At 37.0% G+C, this 22940-nt stretch overlaps 1 protein-coding gene across 4 annotated transcripts in view; it reads right to left on the bottom strand.

The window, feature by feature from the left end:
* BRD10 (bromodomain containing 10) overlaps positions 1–22644 on the bottom strand; it is a 104638-nt gene extending 81994 nt beyond the window's left edge. For 3 of the 4 annotated variants that reach the window (XM_060014727.1, XM_060014726.1, XM_060014725.1), the window contains exon 1: positions 21920–22644. In XM_060014727.1, coding sequence (XP_059870710.1) covers positions 21920–22512 — 593 coding nt within the window. In that variant the 5' untranslated portion in view covers positions 22513–22644. Of the gene's footprint in view, positions 1–21668; positions 21698–21919 lie in introns of those variants that run through there. The other variant, XM_060014728.1, reaches the window with a different exon arrangement.
* Positions 22645–22940: the final 296 nt, after the last annotated feature.

The raw sequence follows: 22940 nt of genomic DNA on the forward strand, positions 1-22940 counted from the left end.
CTATTTAGTTCTCCAGATAGATAGAAAAAGTACTAAGTAAAAACCAAGGATTAAGCAAGAAGGCATTCATTAATATGGAAAACTAATAAGGGAATAATTACAATAAGGGAATAATTACAAAGAATTATAAGTTAAAAAAATCTTTCAGTTAAAAAATCTTTCAAAGTCTTTGTTCATACCTGAAGTGGCACCAAATAAGTGACATAATTCCCCTAAATAACAACCAAAGACCACCATAACTAATTTTTTGAAAACCAAACATTCTGCTTAGAATAAATTTCCATTTCTTGATTTTGCCTTTCTAATTTAAGGAAGGGACAAAGGTAAATGTAAAGTTTTTATTTACATAGGAAGGATACTTGAGAAGTGCCTTACCAACCTCAACAACTCTGATAAGCATTTTTAGTAAGTTAGTGCTGTTCTGTTGAACATTTTACTACCACTACAGCTAATCCTTACCATATAGAAGCAGTCATGAGTTTTCAGTACAGGCAGAACAGAGGGCTCCCTAGGTCCTTATCTTTCATATAGTCTGGTTATGTTCATGTTCCCTAGAAGATACTAAAGCTGTGACAAGTCTGCAAAGTGGGCAGGTAGATAGCTTGGCTTCCTTTTCTTGGCTAACTCCTCTAAATATCTGCCAAGTACTGATGAGGATTTAAAGTAGGACACTGTAAATTCAAGATACTTTCAGATGTGACACAGACACAAAGAGGAAAGATGGGAAAGCTGGGGCAAGTCTTGCCTCTACCTACTTGAAATAAGAGGTCATAAAAAAGAGATGTAGGCACCTAACAAGAGCTGAAGACTTAAATGAAATGAGGAGGATGTGACAAGTGGACATTATGGTGTTCACAGAAAATAAGCAATGCTACCAACCTCTTTCTTTATTGTGCATTTCAAGAATGGGAAGAATGTCATTCTTATTCCACACAAACTAGTAATTCCTGCTGTTCTCTCACGTTTTTAATTTAAAAATGAATATTTTATTTTCCCCTCCTTTATTGAGATATAATTGACATAAACCATTGTGTAAGTTTAATGTGTACAATGTGTTGATTTGATACACATATATTTTGCAACATTATTACCACCACAGGGTTAGCTAACACCTCCACTGGGTCACATAACTAAAAACAAATATTTTAAGAAGTCATTTCTGAATTATATCTTTCTTCTGATTAAATTATCACCTTGCCCTCTGGGTTTTGCAAGGTCCAGCATGGGTTACAGGACTCTCTATCTGGCCCCGTTGCTGTCATTCCATCACTCACTCACTCCACAAACATTTACTGAGCACCTCTGGGTGCCAGGCTCTGCTTTGGGTACTGGGGATTCATAAGACAGTGGTCTTTGTCTTCCAGGTACTTGCTGCTCTCTTGCATTTTCCAGCCATGCTGGAATGATGGAGATGATTTCCTTATCCACATGTGCTGCTTGGTATTGCACCTCTGCATCGGTCTCTCTGTTCTTTCTTCCCCTTATCATCTGGTGAGCTCCCTTCCTTTCTTCAAAATCCAAGTCAGATCTCTCCCTCTGTGGAGACATCTCTATCTTTGACAATAATCATTCAACTCCATCTCATTGTGGTTCCTTCTTTATGTCTTTAGCAGTAGAAGATCTTTTCTGGTAGGTTCCAGTCTTTTTCACTGATGGTTGTTCTGCGAATAGTTACGATTTTGGTGTGCTCATGAGAGGAGGTGAGCTTAGGGTCTTTCTACTCTGCCATCTTGGCTGATCTCTTCCATCTCCCAAATATTTCTTATGGCCAAGTGACCAAAACATGGATGGTGCAAATGTTGAGTCCACAATACTATTTTATACTATTAAAAAGTATTAAAAGTACCTTATGTAAAAATAAAAACATGAAAATTTCATTTCTGGAAAATTCAGAAAAAATCATTTGACAGAGAACTCATCCTACCAGATATTAAAGTGGATTTTAAAGTCACAGTAATAAATTTAATACCAGAAGTTGAATAGTTAGACATACTAACAGTAGTGGAGACAGTTCAAAAGTAGACCCAAATACACCAGGACTTTAATATATTACAAAAATGGTATACCAAAGCAATGGAAAAAAGTGATGCTGTGACAAGCAGCTAGATGTGAGAGAAAAATAAAGTTGGATTTCAACCTCACTCCTTGACCAATACAAATTCCAGACAGATCCATTTATTTGTTAATTCATTCATTTATTCCTTTATTCAATATTAAATACACATAGATACTGAGACAGGTGTTGGCATCAACACTTACAGGCAAGATTCCTCCTTGCTGAGCTTACACGCTAGTAAGAAGACACACACAAAAAGAGTAAAGAAATACATACACATAAGTCTTAACTATAATATACTGTAAGTTCTGTGAAGGACAGTCAAGAATAATTTCTCTGAGGAAAATGAGAGGAGGAGCCAGCCATGACCAAAACAAACAAACAAAAATAAGCAAACAGAAACCCAAAGAAAACTCTGGGAATAAGAGAGTTCTAGATAAAATAAAAAGGAAGTATAAAGGTCCTGAGGTGAGAAATGGCTTGGTAGGTATATAAAGAACAGTAAGCCAAACTCCTTACTATAGCCTAAGTGCCAATGAAGTGCTTGATGCAGGGTTCTGACTTCTCAATGTACATTTTTTTTAAAGTTCACCATGGCTGCCAGGTAGAAAATGGACTCAAGGAGGAAAAAGCAGAAGCAGGAAAAACAAGTCAGGAAACTATAGCAGTATTTCAGGCAAGAGATGATAATAGTTTGTACTTAAGTGGTGACAGTGAAAAGAAATGGGCAAAATTTAAAATATACTTTAGAGGAAGAAAGCTCAGAAATGGTTGATATGCTTAACAAGAGAAATGAGTGAAAAGGAAGAATCAATTAAAAAATCATGTTTTTTTGGCCACAGCAACTTCCCAGACAGTGGAGTCATTTGCTCAGAAGGTAAGAACAGGCTTAGAAAAGGAAAACAAAACAACAAACCTAAAGTTCAGTTTTGAACATGTTAAAATTTGAATTGGCTAACTTTTATTCAACATAGTATTGGAAATCCTTGTCACAGTAACCAAAAAATAAAAAGAAATAAAAGGAATCCAAATTGGAAAAAAATAAGTAAAACTGTCACTGGTGGCAGATGACATGATACTACTATACACAGAAAATCCCAAAGACACCAACAAAAACTACTAAAGTTCATCAATGAATTAAGTAAAGATGCAGAATACAAAATTAATATACAGAAATCTGTTGAGTTTCTATACACTAACAATGAGCTATTGGAAAGAGAAATAAACAATCCCATTTTGCATCACATCAAAAAGAATAAAACACCTAGGAATAAATCTAAGGAGGTAAAAGACCTGTACTTGGAAAACTTTAAGACACTAATGAAAAAAACTGAAAATGACACAAAAAGATGGAAAGATATTTCATGTTCAGGGACTGGAAGAATTAATATTGTTAAAATGACCATACTACCCAAAGCAATCTACAGATTCGATGCAATCCCTATCAAAATACCAATGGCATTTTTCACAGAACTAGAACAAATAATTTGACAAATTGTATGGAAACGCAAAGACACTGGAAAGCCAAAGCTATCTTGAGAGAGAAGAACAGAGCTGGAGGTATCAGGCTCCCTGACTTCAGACTATATTACAAAGCTACAGTAATCAAAACAGTATGGTACTAGCACAAAAACAGACACATAGATCAATGGAACAGAACAGAGAGCCCAGAAATAAACCCACACACTTATGGTTAATTAATCTACGACAAAGGAGGTAAGAATATGTAATGGGGAAAAGACAGTCTCTTCAATAAGTGGTCCTGGAAGAAAATGGACAGCTTACATGTAAAATAATGAAATTAGAATATTTTCTTATACCATATACAAAAATAAACTCAAAATGTATTAAAGAACTAAATGTAGGACCTCCCTAGTGGTCCAGTGGCTAAGACTCTGCTCTCCCAAAGCAGGGGGCCTGGGTTCGATCCCTGGTCAGGGAACTAAATCCCACATGCCGCAACTAAGGGTTCACTTGCTGCAACTAAAGATCCCACATGCCGCAACTAAAAAAAAAAAAAAGATCCCGTATGCTGCAACTAAAGATCCCACGTGGCACAACAAAGATCCTGCACATGGCAACAAAGATTCCACATGCTGCAACTAAGACCCAATGCAGCCAAATAATAAATAAATAAATAAAAGAACTAAATGTAAGGTGGAAAACCATAAAACTACCAGAAGAAAACAGGGGCAGAACACTCTTTGACATAATTCATAGCAATATTTTTTTAATATTTCCTTTCCTATAGCAATAGTTCCTTTCCAATATTTCCTTTCCTAAAGCAAAGGAAACAAATGCAAAACATAAAAAAAGGGACCTAACTAAACTTAACAGCTTTTGCACAGCAAAGGAAACCACCAATAAAGTGAAAAGACAACCTACTAAATGGGAGGAAATATTTATAAATATTATGACTGATAAGGGGTTAATATCCAAAATATGTAAATTGCTCATACAACTCAATATCAAAAAAACAAACAACCCAATTAAAAAATGGGCAGAAGACCTGAATACACTTTTTTTCTAAATAATACATACAGATGGCCAACAGGCACATGAAAAGATGCTCAACATTGCTAATCATCAGAGAAATGGAAATCAAAATCACAGTGAGATATCATCTTACACCTGTCAGAATGGCTATTATCAAAAAGGCCACAAATAACAAATGCTGGTGAGGATGTGGAGCAAAGGGAACCCTTGTACATCATTGGTGGGAATGTAAATTGGTGCAAGTATGGAATACAGTATGGAGGCTCCTCAAAAAACTAAAAATAGAACTACCATATGATCCAGCAATTTCACTCTTAGGTATATATACAAAGAAACTGAAAACACTAATTTGGAAAGATACATGCATCCCAATGTTCATAGCAGCATTATTTATAATCACCAAGATATGGAAGCAACCTAAGTGTCCATCAACAGATGAGTGGATAAAAAAGATATGGTGTACATATATACACAACAGAATACTTACTCAGCCATAAAAAAGAATGAAATTTTATCATCTGCAACAACAAAGATGGGACCTGGAGAGTATTATGCTTAGTGAAATAAGTCACACAGAGAAAGACAATTACTGTATGATATCACTTATATGTGAACTCTAAAAAATAAAACAAATGAATGAATATAACAAAACAAAAACAGACTCACAGACATAGAAAACAAACTAATGTTTACCAGTGGGGACAGGGGATTAACAGGTACAAACTACTATGTATACAATAAATAAGCTACAAGGATATATTGTACAACACAGGAAATATAGCCAATATTTTATAATAGCTTTAAATGAAATATAATCTATAAAAATTTTTTATCAGTATGTTGTACACCTGAAACTAGTATTGTAAACCAACTTACACCTCAATTAAAAAATAAAGCTTCACACAAACAGAAAAAAAACCCCAGAAACAAAAAATTGAGACACCCAGTTGAATACAAGAAACTAGTGACAGTCGTAGCCTATTTTACTAGGGGACCAGAAAAATGTAGAGCAGACATTTTTATTGTAATACTTCTTGTATTGTTTAATTTTTTGCCACTAAGATGTGTACACATTATTTTGTAAATTAATAAACTACCAATAAGACAAATACTAATCACTGGATTGCTAAGCAAAGTCCATGTACATTAGTTACACTATTTCCTTCAGATTTTCACAGTTGTTATACTTTATATGCATACTTATTTTCAATAATTTATACTGCAAATACATACTGTCAATCCCACCACCACAAGTATCTAAATGCTCCCTCCACCTTGAAATCTTTAATGATCCTATTCTCCCCAGCCTCTCTTTCAGGTAGAAGGCTCCTTTCTCTCAATCCTTGCTCATAAGCAACAAACACTGTGATTAAGTACCTGGGCTCTGGAGCCAAACAGTCTGGATTCAAATCCAGCTTCTGCCACTAATTAGTTTGGGCAAATTAATTTTTCTGTGTCTCATTTCTTCATTTGTAAAACAGGTTATGTAAATCATTAATTACTTCAAGAGTTGTGGGGATTAAATAAGTTAATACAAATAAAGCCTTTCAAACAGAGTAACATACAATAGCATTTAATAAGGCAGCCAAAACAGGCTATCTCTACTCCCTGCTCTAAATTGGCAACTTAATCATAAGTATTGTTGAAAAGGATAGTTATAAAGTAACGAAAACATTAGGAACTAACGTGTGTGACTGGAAACATTTTAAAATAGTTTTAAGGTATATTCTTACTATAAATCTCACAAACTCATCATGCCATGACTGATGGCTTCAACCTATTTCTTAATGAGTTAGGCAAATTTTTTGTAAAAAGTCTTGTCATTTTTTGTTGTTGTTGTTGGTAGCCAAACAAAGCACTAGATAGCTAATCCACATGGCAAAAAATAAATTTCTTACAAGAAAAAACTACAGGGTCAAACAAAAAAAAACAAAACCATCACTACAGGGTCCTACCGTTGCTTTCCCGTTCGTGTATAGTTTTACATGTAACAATATTCACACACAACAATCAAGTAACAAGTAAAATCAAATCTAGTAAGTGATAAGCAGAATATATGGCAAAATATATAAACTATAAGTGGAAAATCCGAATTTTGTATTGAATTTGTGTGTGTATATGAGAGTAAATGATACATATGTATACAGATGAGATAAAGAAGGCTAACAAGTGATATCTGATGGGAAAGGTGATTTTTATTTTTTGACATAGTTCTATTTTTTCCAAATCTTCTTCAAAGAGCATGTATTGAATAGAATGCTTAGCAGAGTATTTAGCATATAGAAAGAAATGAATAAATGTTAACTCTTAGTGAAAAAGGACTTAAACTGCTAATAAAAAATTAAAATAGATCTCAGTTATCTTATCATTTACACACTTGCCATAAAACTTAAAAAAAAGACTTGATTTCAATTTCACTACCAACCAAATTCTCTACCATGGTTTTAGTAAGTAGAGGAACTTACTAATGTACTGGCAATTGTATCATAATCAGGGATTCAGATAAACTGGAGAATATAAATGGTTCTGTGGATCACCATGAAATAATGTCATATTTAATATATTAAAATGTTTCTACCATCTTTTATTTAGCATGTTATGATGTTTATTTTAAGATGATATTCTTATAAGTATCTATCTGTTAAAAATACAGGTTTGGGTCTATAAAAACCAAGCTGTCAAATTAAACACAACCAGCTGATATTATCAATATGTATTTGCAATTTATTAATTATATTTGTCCTATTCATTTTTTTGGTTACTGGTAAACAAAGTTGTAGAAAATAACTGGAAGATATAGTAACTTAAATTGGTAAAATTCTGTATTTAACGTAATTTTTTTCCTCTGAGAACTGTGAGAAGACTGAAATTATCCAATTAAAGAAACAAAACGAAGTCCAACTTAAATTATTTATTTACATATTTAAATCTAGTGTATTATCTAAATTATTTGGCAAAAGAAAATACTGTCTGTCTCTTCTTTCTAGCTTTTCAAGATCAATAAAACTAAAAGCTGGTTCTTTGAGAAGATAAACAAAATTGATAAACCATTAGCCAGACTCATCAAGAAAAAGAGGGAGAGGACTCAAATCAATAAAATTAGAAATGAAAAAGGAGAAGTTACAAAGACACTGCAAATACAAAGCATCCTAAGAGACTACTACAAGCAACTCTATGCCAATAAAATGGACAAACTTGAAGAAATGGACAAATTCTTAGAAAGGTATAACCTTCCAAGACTGAACCAGGAAGAAATAGAAAATATGAACAGACCAATCACAAGTAATGAAATTGAAACTGTGATTAAAAAATCTTCCAAAAAACAGGCGTCCAGGACCAGATGGCTTCACAGGTGAATTCTATCAAACATTTAGAGAAGAGCTAACAACCATCTTTCTCAAACTCTTCCAAACATTGCAGAGGAAGGAACACTCGCAAACTCATTCTATGAGGCTACCATCACCCTGATACCAAAACCAGACAAAGATACTACAAAAAAAGAAAATTACAGACCAATATCACTGATGAATATAGATGCAAAAGTCCTCAACAAAATACTAGCAAACAGAATCCAGCAACACATTAAAAGGATCATACACCATGATCAAGTGGGATTTATGCCAGGAATGCAAGGATTCTTCAATATATGGAAAACAATTAATGTGATAAACCATATTAACAAATTGAAGAAAAAAACCATATGATCATCTCAATAGATGCAGACAAAGCTTTTGGCAAAATTCAACACCGATTTATGATAAAAACTCTACAGAAAGTGGGCATAGAGGGAAGCAACCTCAACATAATAAAGGTCATCTACGACAAACCCACAGCAAACATCATTCTCAGTGCTGAAAAACTGAAAGCATTTCCTCTAAGATCAGGAAGAAGACAAGGATGTCCACTCTCGCCACTATTATTCAACATAGCTTTGGAAGTCCTAGCCACGGCAATCAGAGAAGAAAAAGAAATAAAAGGAATACAAATTGGAAAAGAAGAAGTAGAACTGTCACTGTTTGCAGATGACATGATACTATACACAGAGAATCCTAAAGATGCCACCAGAAAACTATTAGGGCTAATCAATGAATGTGGTAAAGCTGCAGGATACAAAATTAATGCACAGAAATCTCTTGCATTCCTATATACTAATGATGAAAAATATAAAAGAGAAATTAAGGAAACACTGCCATTTACCATTGCAACAAAAAGAATAAAATACCTAGGAAAAAACTTACCTAGGGAGACAAATGACCTGTATGCAGAACACTATAAGACACAGATGAAAGAAATTAAAGATGATACCAACAGATGGAGAGATATACCATGTTCTTGGATTGGAAGAATCAATATTGTGAAAATGACTACACTACCCAAAGCAATCTACAGATTCATGGTAATCCCTACCAAATTACCAATGGCATTTTTCACAGAACTAGAACAAAAAATCTTAAAATTTGTATGGAGACACAAAAGACCCCGAATAGCCAAAGCAGTCTTGAGGGAAAAAAGCGGAGCTGGAGGAATCAGACTCCCTGACTTCAGACTATACTACAAAGCTATAGTAATCAAGACAATATGGTACTGGCACAAAAACAGAAATATAGATCAATGGAACAGGATAGAAAGCCCAGAGATAAACCCACGCGCCAATGGTCAACTAATCTATGACAAAGGAGGCAAGGATATACAATGGAGAAAAGACAGTCTCTTCAATAAATGGTGATGGGAAAACTGGACCGCTACATGTAAAAGAATGAAATTAGAACACTCCCTAACACCATACACAAAAATAAACTCAAAATGGATTAGAGACCTAAATGTAAGACCGGACACTATAAAACTCTTAGAGGAAAACATAGGAAGAGCACTCTTTGACATAAACCACAGCAAGATCTTTTTTAATCCACCTCCTAGAGCAACGGAAATAAAAACAAAAATAAACGGGACCTAATGAAACTTAAAAGCTTTTGCACAGCAAAGGAAACCATAAACAAGACAAAAAGACACCCGTCAGAATGGGAGAAAATATTTGCAAACGAATCAACGGACAAAGGATTAATCTCCAAAATATATAAACAGCTCATGCAGCTCAATATTAAAAAAATAAACAAACCGATCCAAAAATGGGCAGAAGATCTAAATAGACAGTTCTCCAAAGAAGACATACAGATGGCCAAGAAGCACATGAAAAGCTGTTCAACATCACTAATTATTAGAGAAATGCAAATCAAAACTACAGTGAGGTATCACCTCACACCAGTTAGAATGGGCATCATCAGAAAATCTACAAACAACAAATAATGGAGAGGGTGTGGAGAAAAGGGAACCCTCCTGCACTGTTGGTGGGAATGTAAGTTGATACAGCCACTATGGAAAACAGTATGGAGGTTTCTTAAAAAACCAGAAACAGAATTACCATATGCCCCAGCAATCCCACTACTGGGCATATACCCAGAGAAAACCACAATTCAAAAAGACACATGCACCCCAGTGTTCACTGCAGCACTATTTACAATAGCCAGGTCACAGAAGCAACCTAAATGCCCTTCGACAGACGAATGGATAAAGAAGATGTGGTACATATATACAATGGAATATTACTCAGCCATAAAAAGGAACGCAGTTGGGTCATTTGTAGGGATGTGGATGGACCCAGAGACTGTCATACAGAGTGAAGTAAGTCAGAAAGCGAAAACTAAATATCATATATTAACGCATATATGTGGAACCTAGAAAAATGATACAGATGAACCGGTTTGCAGGGCAGAAATTGAGACACAGAAGTAGAGAACAAACGTATTGACACCAAGGGGGGAAAGTGGCGGGGGGTGGGGGTGTGTTGAATTGGGAGATTGGGATTGACAGGTATACACTGATGTGTATAAAATGGATGACAAATTTAAAAAAAACATATCTTTTCAGATACATTTCTATATAATCTGCTAAGAGAAGCAAAATAAAAAATTAAAATTAAGAAAGGTGAAAATTAAGGGATGGGAAAAATCAAACTGACGTTAGTTTTCTCTTCTAATTCATCTCATCTATGTGTCCCTTGTAACTCTCTAGCTTGAAAGCTTGAAATTTAATAAGTCACTAAAATGGAATATCATATTCTTTATTAGCACAGCATATTAGGCCCTCTATGACCTGGCTCCATAAGCTGGTCCTTCCAGTCACAGCTGTCATTACTTTTCTATATATAACTAGCACTCTAGCCAAACTAAACTACTGACCATTCCCTAGCTATATACAGTGACTTTTTTGCCTTTGCACTTTTGAATATGCTATTCTTGTTGCCTGGAATGACCTCTACATCAACTTAGTTTATCAACTCCTGTCTTTCCGTTTTCATCTCGAATACCTCTACACTGCCTATCAAGTAATAAGCACTGTAAATATGTTTAATATAAGGAACAGTACCTGTCTTACTACATTAACCATACACTATCTACTATTATGCTTTTAAATACTGTACCCATCCCTTAAGAGAGGATATGGTATCTGAATTCAACCCAATTAATACATACTGAGTTTCTCTGCACTTGAAGAGCTTATTTCTAGAAACACAGAAATGCGTAAGAAAATCTTAAACTTTGGTGAGGCAAACAGATAACTTCAATATCATGGTATTCAAAAACTTCAATACAAATCATACGAATACAAAAAGTGGGTTAAGAACAGAAGAATATAACCAAGCTGAAAAGAAGAGGGGGGAAGAAATGTGCAAAGTTTTCCTGAGGAGATGACTGCCGAGTCTTTTAAAAACAAGCAGCAATTCTGACTTGATATAACTGAATATTTATTTGATTTTTATTAGCTCATTTATTTCATTAGTTCAAGAATTACCAAACAACTACCATCATAATATAGACAGACACATCACTACCATAAATTTCTTAAGTGCTATAACCAAATGCAAAACAAAGAATCATGGAATACAGTGAAAAAAGCAATTAATTCTGTATCAGGCTTCATAGAGGAAGTAAAATCTAAGCTGAGCCTCAGAAAATAATTAGGATTTCACTAGACATAGAAAAAAGAAACAGACAAGTAGACAAGAAGGCACTCCAGATGTTTTGAAATTGCTCTGAATTTGATGAAGTTAACAGCCAATGACTGTAAATGAAATTCTAGAGAAAGCCAATGTCTAGTTCAACACAAGTGTCACTGGCAAAACCAGAATTAAACTCACTTTACTCACAAAGTTAAGACATCTTCAGTACAGTAAGCCATATATTAATTCTTTCAGAGTTCTAGAATACCAAGGGGGCTATTTCCAGGACATTTTCCTCTTAATTTAATGCAGAGCAAAACTATTACTTAATAAAGTCTCTTTGAACACCTAATAGAATAAACACAGGCATAACATAAGAATATTTATCTTCAGGTACTATTCAAATTCTGTTATTTCTGTTAAAGGCCTAATTTTTCCTTCAATTAACTGGAATTTTCTCTAACCAAACATCATCATAATTTATTGGATGTTTGTTAATTCTGTGGTTTAAAACTATGGTTCTTAAGCTTTTTTGGCTCTGTGCTCCTCTGCTGACCTAATAAACTTCTGCACCCTCTCCCTAGAAGAACTAAAATGTAGGCACCTGCGCATACTCCCACACACACTTTGGCATACTGTATGGAGTAGGGGATGTTTTAGAACTCTAATTAAAAACTTTAAACTTTATAAAGGCTTGAACTCATACTGAACTATAAAAGAGAAACACAAAATTTAAAAATCAACCAAAAGACTATGAGGTCAATTAGTACATTACTCTGCCTGATATAGTGCAGAGCAATGCTATGAGAGCTAACCTTGGATCTCCTTTCATTGCTCCCCAAATGAGAAACACAAAGAATAGCATTATTATCCACAGCTGATATATGATGTAAGATCATACAAATAGGTTTAAATGAATAAAAGCGACGGGAATAGAGTCTTAGGTCTTTAACTTAAGGCTTTTTAAAATTTTGGTACTATTTAACACATTAGCCCTATGTAACAGGGATTACTCATAGAATACTTTAACATAATTCTAAATCAAAATAGAGATTGCTCCGTGTAATAGTCTATGACAAACACATGACTTCCAAGGTCTTTCCATTCTTTAGTAGCATGCCTCCTCACCCCTCCCCCAACACTATCCCTCACTTGTTACCACTTACTTCTTCAAGCTGTATTCCACACGAAGACATGAATATATGAATCTGCTTCTTAATTCTCTCCTGCCTTCCCTTCATTCTATAACCCAAAATACAATGCTAATAAAGGTTGACAAGTATAAAAGCAGTGATTAAAAAAAATACTCCAATGAGAGAAAAAATTTTAATTCTGATGGGAAATCAATCATGAAACAGTGTTACTATATCCTGAAGTATCACTCCTAGAACTTTATTGTACATAAAAATCATCTATGGAGTTTATTAAAAGTGTAGCTTCCTAATCCCCACTCTGAGATTCTGAGTTAACAGATTTAAATATGCTATTCTGGGACCAAGGAATCTGCCTTTAACACAATTCTTACGCTGGTGATCTGGGAAACACCTTTTGAGAGACAAGCCCCAAACGCTTTTGAAAATGACCTGTAGACCTTATAACCACTTAATTCTAAATCAACATTTATAGAAGTCAAACAGCAACAAACCAAGCAGAAAAAGTCCCTGCCCTCATAGATTTTATATTCTAGTGAAAGAGAAGAAAAAGATATATAATTAAATCATATTGTATGTGAGGTTGAAATAAATGCTATGAAAGAAAACAAAGAAGCTTAAGACAGAGGGAAAGCCTTGCAGATAAGGCAGCAACAACAGAAGAAAGGAGGGAACCAGGAAACTAGTTTATCTGTGAGAAGAGAGCCAAATTTAAACCTGCTTTTCCTCAAGCACAAGTATTCAAGAGAGATATAAAATGTTTTCAGGGGCTTCCCGGTGGCACAGTGGTTAAGAATCTGCCTGCCAATGCAGGGGACACGGGTTCAAGCCCTGGCCCAGGAAGATCCCACATGCCGCAGAGAAACTAAGCCCGTGCACCACAACTACTGAGCCTGCGCTCTAGAGCCCGCAAGCCACAACTACTGAGCCCGTGTGCCACAACTACTGAAGCCCGCATGCCCCACAACAAAGGGTAGCCCCCACTCGCCCCTACCAGAGAAAGCCTGCGCACAGCAACGAAGACCCAACGCAGCCAAAAAAAAAAAAATTAAAAAGAAAAAAATGTTTTCAATTTTGTTTACTGTTTATATTCTAATATTTTTATCTTCCAATTTTAGTAATTCGTACGTTAAAAATTGGGCTTGTGGGCTAACATGGAAACAATCTATAACTATTTCTAAGGGAAAATGTTTCTATGTAATAAGTTTTTGAGATGACTTTTCTTCTCAGCACAAAATGAAATGGATTTGTTCTTATTTTTAGAACAAACATGAGAATAGACCCTGAATTCACCAGGAATTGTATATTTAGCAATTATATCCTTTACTGTATCCTTTACTGTATTTGTTAGGCAATCTACTATCGAAATTGAAAAGCAGTTTAAAAACATAAAGCATGAAATGCCATGGGGAAAATCCAGTATTCTACCTGCATGCACATTTTGTAAGAGAGATTTTCTTTCTGATCTCAACTTCAAAAAGCTGAGAATGCACACCATTATCATAAAAGTCAATGTACTAGGCTAGTATAGATTGTAAAACTGGAACAAAACTGTTTACCTTTAAAGCTTTTGCAAACCCAAACTGTAGTTATTATAAACTGGGATGTTACCATTTGAAGAAATGGTATCTAGCAGATGAGATGTATCTGAAAGAGAAATGGGGCTATCTTTTGGAAATAGAAGATCCACAGAACACTTCGTCTGCTAAATAGCAACTCAAACACTTTCTGCATTATATCTTGGCAATGTTTTTTCACTGATTCTAATTTAGAAGGCTTAAACTCCCACAAAAGAGCAATATTAGTAAAGTAGTACTTACAAATTATAGCAAGAGGTAAATAGTTTTACCTTAAACTGGTTTATCTCAATCTGTATTCTCATCTTTTTTTTTATCTTTTAGAGGGATGCCTAGACAGAAATGAAAAGGTCTAAATCCCCAGATGTACTAACATTTGAAGAGATATAAAAGAAACTATCAGAGAGTTATTTTTGTCTGAAGGTACATTCAGATGGCTCTACTCAAAAGCTTTAAATATGAAAGTTTGGGGTGAGTTCTTAGCACTAGCTATTCCAACCCTTTAAAACTGCACTTACAGAATCTGTAGATTTTAAGTTTTGAATGGTATTATAAAAAATAACAACAGTAACACATGGTCATTGTAGAAAAAAAGTAGAAAGTGGAAGGGAAAATTAATCATCCACAGCTGTACCACCCAGTTACAACATTTAACATGACTGTACTGCCTTAAAACTTTGATGATACATATTTTTAACCCAATTCTTATTCAAAGTTATAAATACTAATTGCCTTTAAATAAAATCTTTTATTAACTATAAAAGTAATATGCTTATTATAGAAAATCTAGGACATACAGAAAATTAAAAGAAGAAAATGAAAAATACCCAGGATCTTTCTACTTAGCAATAACCACTATTAATACTTCATTGGTCTTCCTAAGTCTTTTTGCAAAGTGTATATGCTTAATATCCTGACTTTTTTTTTGCGGTACTCGGGCGTCTCACTGTTGTGGCCTCTCCCGTTGCGGAGCGCAGGCTCCGAACGCGCAGGCTCAGCGGCCATGGCTCACGGGCCCAGCCGCTCCGCGGCATGTGGGATCTTCCCGGACCGGAGCACGAACCCATGTCCCCTGCATCGGCAGGCGGACTCTCAACCACTGCGCCACCAGGGAAGCCCGTATCCTGACTTTTAAGCACGATTAATTTTGGAACACTCACGGGTCCCGGGTGGAAGATGATATAACAAAGGGCTTGGTTATATATAATACTACCACTGGGGTTTATTAGTGTTTCCCATTAAAAAAAAAAAAAAAAAGAACAACAACTTCAAGTAATTTAATATATATTTTAAAGATTCATATTATTATGGAAGTTCCTTGGAAATGAAAACAGCTATTATTTGTTCTCTAATCCTGTGGAGAGAGCCTAGAGAGGATTTGAAAACTAAAACACAAATATGAAAAGGACCTAATCTTCTCTCCAAAAACATGATTTCTTTTCCCTGCTCTAATTTTTTTCTTAGAAATAAAAATAAATACAAGGGCACAAATACAATGAGAAACGAACTTTAAGGCAAAACACACTACAATCTATTAGGGCATTTTTACTGTATTAGATCTAAATCATTTCCAAATTATTATTTTCAAATGGAACAAAATCTCCTAAAATACTAAGTCTGTAAGTTTACTATATTCCAACTAACACCTTTTATTTATTCCAGAATAAACTCTTTTCAGCTTCTTTAACTGCCTCTTCTCAATTAAGTATTTCAGTTTTTAATACACATTATACACACTTCAATCATATTTTTCTAATCTTTCCAAATTTAAGATAAGTCAATCCTTACACAAAGTTCTGTCTTTGGTCCCCTTGTTTTTTTTTTTTTTTGCGGTACTCAGGCGTCTCACTGTCGTGGCCTCTCCCGTTGCGGAGCACAGGCTCCGGACGCGCAGAACCAGCGGCCATGGCTCACGGGCCCCGCCGCTCCGCGGCATGTGGGATCTTCCCGGACCGGAGCACGAACCCGCGTCCCCTGCATCGGCAGGCAGACTCTCAACCACTGCGCCACCAGGGAAGCCCGGTCCCCTTGTTTTTTTTTTTACTAGTCTCTGTCCTGGGCAATCTCATTCCCTCCCATTTCTTCAACCATCATCCTTCTGCAGGTTAATTCCTCATTAAACACCTCTAATCTAGCTCTAGTCACTCTGCTGAGCTCCATATTCCGCCTTCTAATAATTCTGAGCTGCACATCTTCAAATGCATGCTCCTCTCACATTCCCTCGGCATCACCATCACCTGGGCTCAAATTTTGGCCCTCATCCTCTCCATCACACCCACATCCAATAGCTTACCATTATACCACTTCTACTTGCTGAATTTACTTCTCTTGTATCCTTATTTATTATTTGTTTCTACTGCTTATTATCTCTTGATGGTATTAACTCCAGGGCCTTTTAATTGGTTTCCTTTCTCCATTCTCTCTCCTTCCATTTCAGCCTTCAAACCTCAAAATACTAGTAAAATCATGTCACTCCCTTAGCTAAAACCCGTGATGAATCTACACTGTCTACATTCTAAATTCCTTAGCAAGCAAACAAGGTCCTCCATAATTAGTCCCAGCTTACCTTTCCAGACTTATCTGCCATGACAGTACCTCATCATCCTACACTCTAACCAACCACTGGGTATAAACTATTCCTCTGGAATACACTGTACTCTCCTGCTTCCATACATGTAATTGTTTACCTACCGCCTTTAAGTAAGGGATAAAGTCATGTCTATCATTGTAACTACAGGGCTTTACATACTACTTATCATAGCATAGGTCAAATAATTGTTTAATGAACTCCTCAACGTCACCTATCAATAGTCTACTCACCTTCCAAAATTATGACCTCTAGAATAAAATCTAATAAAATATTTTTCAATGCCAACTTCCCCACCTCCCCAGAGTAGTTGATCCCTCCTCTGCACTCTCCTAACACTCTATAATAAAGCTTATCACAGTAGTCCTCAGACTATGCACACTTAGAATATACAGCTGATCCTTGAACAACAGGAGTTTTAACTGCGTGAGTCCACTTATACGCGGATCTTTTTCAATAGTAAATACTATAGCACTACAGGATCCTCAGCTGGTTGAATCCGTGGATGCAGAACCCCAGATAGGGAGGAACCAAGTATACAGACAGCCTACGGAGGGCCAAGTTAGACACAGATTTTTGACTGCATCGAAACCAAGATACACCATCAAAAATCCAAAAGTGATTATGTTCTCCCTGTTCGTAGGGAGAAAAACCTTAGGTACTAGATAGAATCTCGTCAATTAAGGGTTTCCTTCCATAATTTGTTTTAAGCCTTTTGTATCCCCTAGCAAAAAATCATACAACTAAATATATCAATATTTCAGGATATTCTGCAAGCAGTCCCATGACTTCCAGGTGTTCTGACAATGGAACAAGTTTGAAAATCAGTTTTAACACATTTTACATTTTACCATAACTGTGTATGTACCCTTTTTTAAACTTCTTGGGCCAGGAATTGTCCCTTAAGTCATAGAACAAAGCAGGTGCTCAATAAATGTCTTGTTAGTTGAAATCCTTCATCCTTTCATCACTGCACTTAAACATTTTCTGAACCTTCTTAAATAGCACTTTTTGCTTTTTGAAGAATGGCAACTATAATAAATAGAACTACGTGGAGTATCAAGCTCTAACATTCTATAGTTCTGCACAAGAAGCAAATCCAGATTCTATTACCAAAGGGCCCCAATTTTTAGATTTACATTAAAAAGACAGAATTACAGAATCCAGTGGGGATGGGGGAGTTGGACTACTAGGGAGTAAGAAGCACCTTGTTAAAATTCCCAATTACTTTCTGGATTTTGATCTTAATTGAGAATAAACACGTCAACAAATTTCAAATTTAACTGAAAAGGAGATTAAAATCAGTGTACAAAATCCATTTATATTTCAATTACTGCTTGTACTTGGAAACCTCTATTTTTAAATTTTTGAGGCTTCATGATGATGCTTTTGTACGCTCATGCCCAACTAAAAAGCAATTACAAAACTAAATAATCTTTAGCTGTATTTTAAGAAAGCCTTTTTTTTTAACAGCCCATTACATGTACCACTTTTTAACAACTTAATTCAGAAATCAACTATAATTTTAACAAGGATATATAATATTCAAGCTTATTTTCACCAAAATATTATTTTAAATGGCCAAAATTAAAATTTCAAGTTCAGCACTGCTGGCGTCACTGGCACATTGATGCCTCTTCTATAACTACAAGCTTTTAAAACTACATAGCAATATTCTTAAAGCTTTCAAAAATATTTTAAAATTTAAAAGCTTTCAAAAATATAATTTAAAATTCAGAAGAGGCAAAAATTCTTATTAGACATAACTTCCCAACCATTAAGTATTTTCTATTCATTTCCACTTAGTAGCTGATTTTCTCCCTATTTCTAATGCTAATTGTTATTTCTCTCAGTTGCCCCAAATACATGAATGAGATCCCTTCTAAAATACAACTCTGAGACGAAGTATGCTAAGTCTTAGTCCTAGTTCTATCACAAATATTATATATAAAACATATTGCTATATATTACTTATATTAAATATGATAAAATTATAAATCTTTTATAGATCATACACATGTAGTCCTATTATAACACCACAAAAAGCAGACCAAAAAATTTAGAAATTTTAACAGGATAAAACAAAAATAGAATATACTAAAGCTGTGATATTTTCTTCCCTCTCCCCAGCTGGTCATCCTGCATACCTCCTAGAGAGCAGACACTACCCTGGAGAGACCATACTGTAGCCAGACGAAGTACCTGTAGTACCCAGAAACACTATGCTGTTCCATGCCTTGCATTCACTGTAGTTCAGCATTCTGGAATGCCCCTCTCAAACCCTCCAAAAAAAATCCAGAAGCAATCTTCAACTTCTTTAAGAATCAGTTCAAGTATAAACGTCTCTATACCTTTTAACTCCATTATAGAATCATCATCTTTTGAAAAGCATCTGTTTCCCTACTCAACTATACACCACTGAAGAGTAGGGAACTTCTCTTTTGATATCAGGGCTCTGAATGTCTAGCTCTGGCAGATACATATTTGTACAATCAACACTCTCATAGCACAGATGAAGAAACTGAGATTTAAGTTATACAAGGTGCTCAAGGTACTAATGTCATTGGGTTGCTCTGTAATGATAATGTGGCACCCTCTATATCTAATGTATGTGATTTCTTGCTCACTAAAAGGCTCAGTAGTGTATGGAGCAGCTGTAAAATTCTTACAGTAAATTTCAAAATAAGGGTTAATTCAATATCTTACAAACATATACTAGAAGACAAAAGAGAACAAATGATAATATCTAAGTGACTGTTTTTCATTACTAAAATACCATATACCACTTATTTATAAATAAGGTATCTGAGTCACCTATTTGCTGAAAATCATACTCATGTGCCCAGTCTATAGAATATTGTTCTGGAGCATCTATATTTACTAATTGCATACAAAACAGTTATAACCTATGGGTTTCTGAAAGTTGTGCCCACTCAAAGCATTTATTTAGTAATGACTCAGACTGTAGGCTAGCACAGAAAAAGAAATGATTTTCTAGCATCTACAAGTGTGGTTTGTCAAATCTATTATTTACAAAATGTTTGTATACATCAAATACCAAAAAATTGAGGAAGTCAAATTTTTAATTATCTCTTTGAGACCATCACATTACTTTTTGCTACTAAACTGCAAGAATTTTCTCTCTCTTGGACTAAGAACATCAGAAATACATTATTATGTTTATAAACAAAAGAATGTTTTAAGTTCTAAGTATGGATTCTATTAGATCATATGGGAATACAGTATTCTGAACATTAGTCACTAGGAATGATTCAAAGCATTCAGAAATTTACCTTTATGTGAAGAGAAACAGTCTCCCTGCTCTTTTGCAGGGCTTAAGAAACACTATATACAAAATGTTTCTGAAAACACCTGTAATTTATTCAAACCTATAAGCAACTTCTTAGCACTTTGATGCAGCCATTCTCCAGCCTCATTCTAAACACCCCTTTCCAGTCTGTAAAACTAGATGCTTGGACTAGAACTCTATGGTTTCTTCCAGGTCTAAAATCTTGTGACATCAATTTGGAAGATATTTTACTACTTAAAAATAATGACGTGTGAAAGGACTGTTTCTTATGTGAGTCATAACTATAAAACACTGTGGAGACAAGGGTAACGAACACACTACATAAATATAATGTCGCTAAATAAAATATTAAAAGTAATATACAAGACAAACTTGGGAATTATTCTATTACCAAATAATCCTACATTATGAATGGATTCAAGAAGAGGCTCCTTAGTTTAAATACAGCTGCCCTAATGAGTCAAGCGCTATGTTAACCATTGTTTTCAGTGAAAGAAGTCACTGATAGTCTCGAAAACAGCATATGGGAAGCCAGTGACAGATTAGATTATTTTAAAATTACAGTTATAATCAAGGACCAAAAAATTAACACAACTTTTCAGGAGCTATTAGATAAAAGCACTAGTACACTTCTCAGTTTCAGATATGAAAATATTCATCTTATTCAGCTACCACTACTAGTATTATAATGATTAAAACTTATCTTGGGCTAACTATATGGGACTGGCACTTTCGACTTTACATTTATTAATGCATTTAATCCTACAGCAACCTATTAATTAGGTACTGTCATTATGCCCATTTTACAGATGAAGAAACTGAGGCCAAAAAGGTAAAGTGACTTGTTCAAGTTCACTTCCACTAGTAAAGAGTCAAACAACTGGTTCACTTCAACCACGATTTCCAACAACATTCAATTATTTTTCTATTCCTGAAGAATTTCCCATAGAGAAATTAATTTGGCTCATTATCAATTACAGAATTATAAATTAATACGTGTATTTTAGTAGCCTCCTGTGCTATATTATTTCCTCTTAAGAAAGAAAAATAATTGACTCTGGATATATGGGTGGAGTATACCAAGAGCATCGTGCCATCTGAACTGCCTGTGACTTTTGGTAGAATAGATACCAATACCGAAATGTATTAAAAATTTTGTGTTGATGCAAAAATTCAGTCTGCTCAGATGAAGCTGAGAAAAAAGACCAGGAGTACGCCACAGTAATTGTTAACCATTTAATTACACGCTATAAAATCTCCGATGGCCGACTTGAGCAGTAAAGTTATTATTTTAACAGTCTGAAATCACCCTTTTACACGAGCCAGAATTAATTTTCTAACGGTATTTCATTCCAAAAACGTTTAAATTTTTCTTGCCAAAACTGTCTAAAAGTTGCAGGTCCAACTTCCATCCCACTTAAACTTTTCCTCTCCCTCCCTACTCCTGTAATTCTTCCTACGGGCACCATTTCACTTTACTTCTAAAAACTTTACCTGCTCTTCGGCACTCGGGACTCGGCTTCCGTCTCAGATTCTTCACGTCTGGGCGTAGGGTTCTCTCAGCCCACACCCACCACACCCCTGCGGGCCCCCGCCCAGCGCTGCTCCTCCTCCCGGGGTTCTCCAGCACCGACTCAGCACCTATCAGCGACGCCCCCCGGCCCCTGGCCCAACCCATCCTCGGACACGTGCGAGGGTGTGTTTGTGTCAGCCCGTCAGTCCCGCCAGGGACGGGGCTCACTCACCGAGACAGAAGCGCCAACTTCTGCTCCAGCATCATCTCCAGCTTCTGGCCCTGTTTGGAGATCCAGTGGTCCACTCCATGCAGGCGGTAGCACGTCTCCAGCATCAACCTGAAGTCCGCCACGAACTCGGTGATGCCCCCGTATTGGCCGCTGGCGAACTTCTCCTCCATCTTCAGCAGACACATGCCCTTCCCGGGCTGCTGCCGGAGGGCGCGACTGCCCCGGCCCCCGCTGCGCGGCCCCTCGGCCGCCTCCTCCTCCCCAGTGGCAACGCCCCCCAAGGGCTGCAGGAAGGGGGAGGTGAGGCCTCGGTGCTTCTCCTGCAGAAACTCGCCCAGGATGCGGTAACCCTGCTGCAGCTCGTAGGTCAGCTCCTGCTCCTTGCAGACACCGCCCCCGACCACCATCGCCTCCTCCTCCTCCTGGTCGTCCGCGTCCTCCCTCGAAGAGGCACTCCTTCCTCGGGCCGGCCCTGAGGCCGGGGCCGCCGCTGCCACCAACTCGTCGTCGTCGTCCTCTTCCTCGGCCGCCGGTGGCGGCCGCTCCTCCTCCCCGGCCGGCTCCATCTCCCCCGGCGTCCCGGGCACGCTCATGCCCCCGGCAGGCCCAGCTTGGGCGGTGTGGAGCGGACGCTCGAGGCGCCGGGGCAAGCGTGAGCGCGGGCCGCTTCCTCAGGGCTCGGCTGCGCCGCGCAGCCCCAGCCGCATCGGGCCTCGCTCTCCTCTGCCGCCGGCTCGGCTCGGTGCGCGCGGGGGTCTCGAGCTCGCCGCCAGCGGGGCGGGGTTACATGGCGCGCGGAGGAGGGGGGAGAGAAGAGGAGAGCCTAGGTGCCCTCCTCTCCCCTCCCCCCGGCGGCGGCGCGCGCGCGGCCCTTGCCTGCCTCACCCCTCCGCGCCCCGCCCGGCTACTCTTCACCCGCCAGGCCCGGCTTGGCCTCCGCGGCCTCGGCGCCCCACCCCCTCCCGGGCCGGCTTGAGGGCTGGGAGGGGGCGAGGGGGAAGGGGGGGTTTCCTCTAGCCTC

The sequence above is a fragment of the Delphinus delphis genome, chromosome 6, assembly GCF_949987515.2.
Source record: "Delphinus delphis chromosome 6, mDelDel1.2, whole genome shotgun sequence".
NCBI lineage: Eukaryota > Metazoa > Chordata > Mammalia > Artiodactyla > Delphinidae > Delphinus > Delphinus delphis.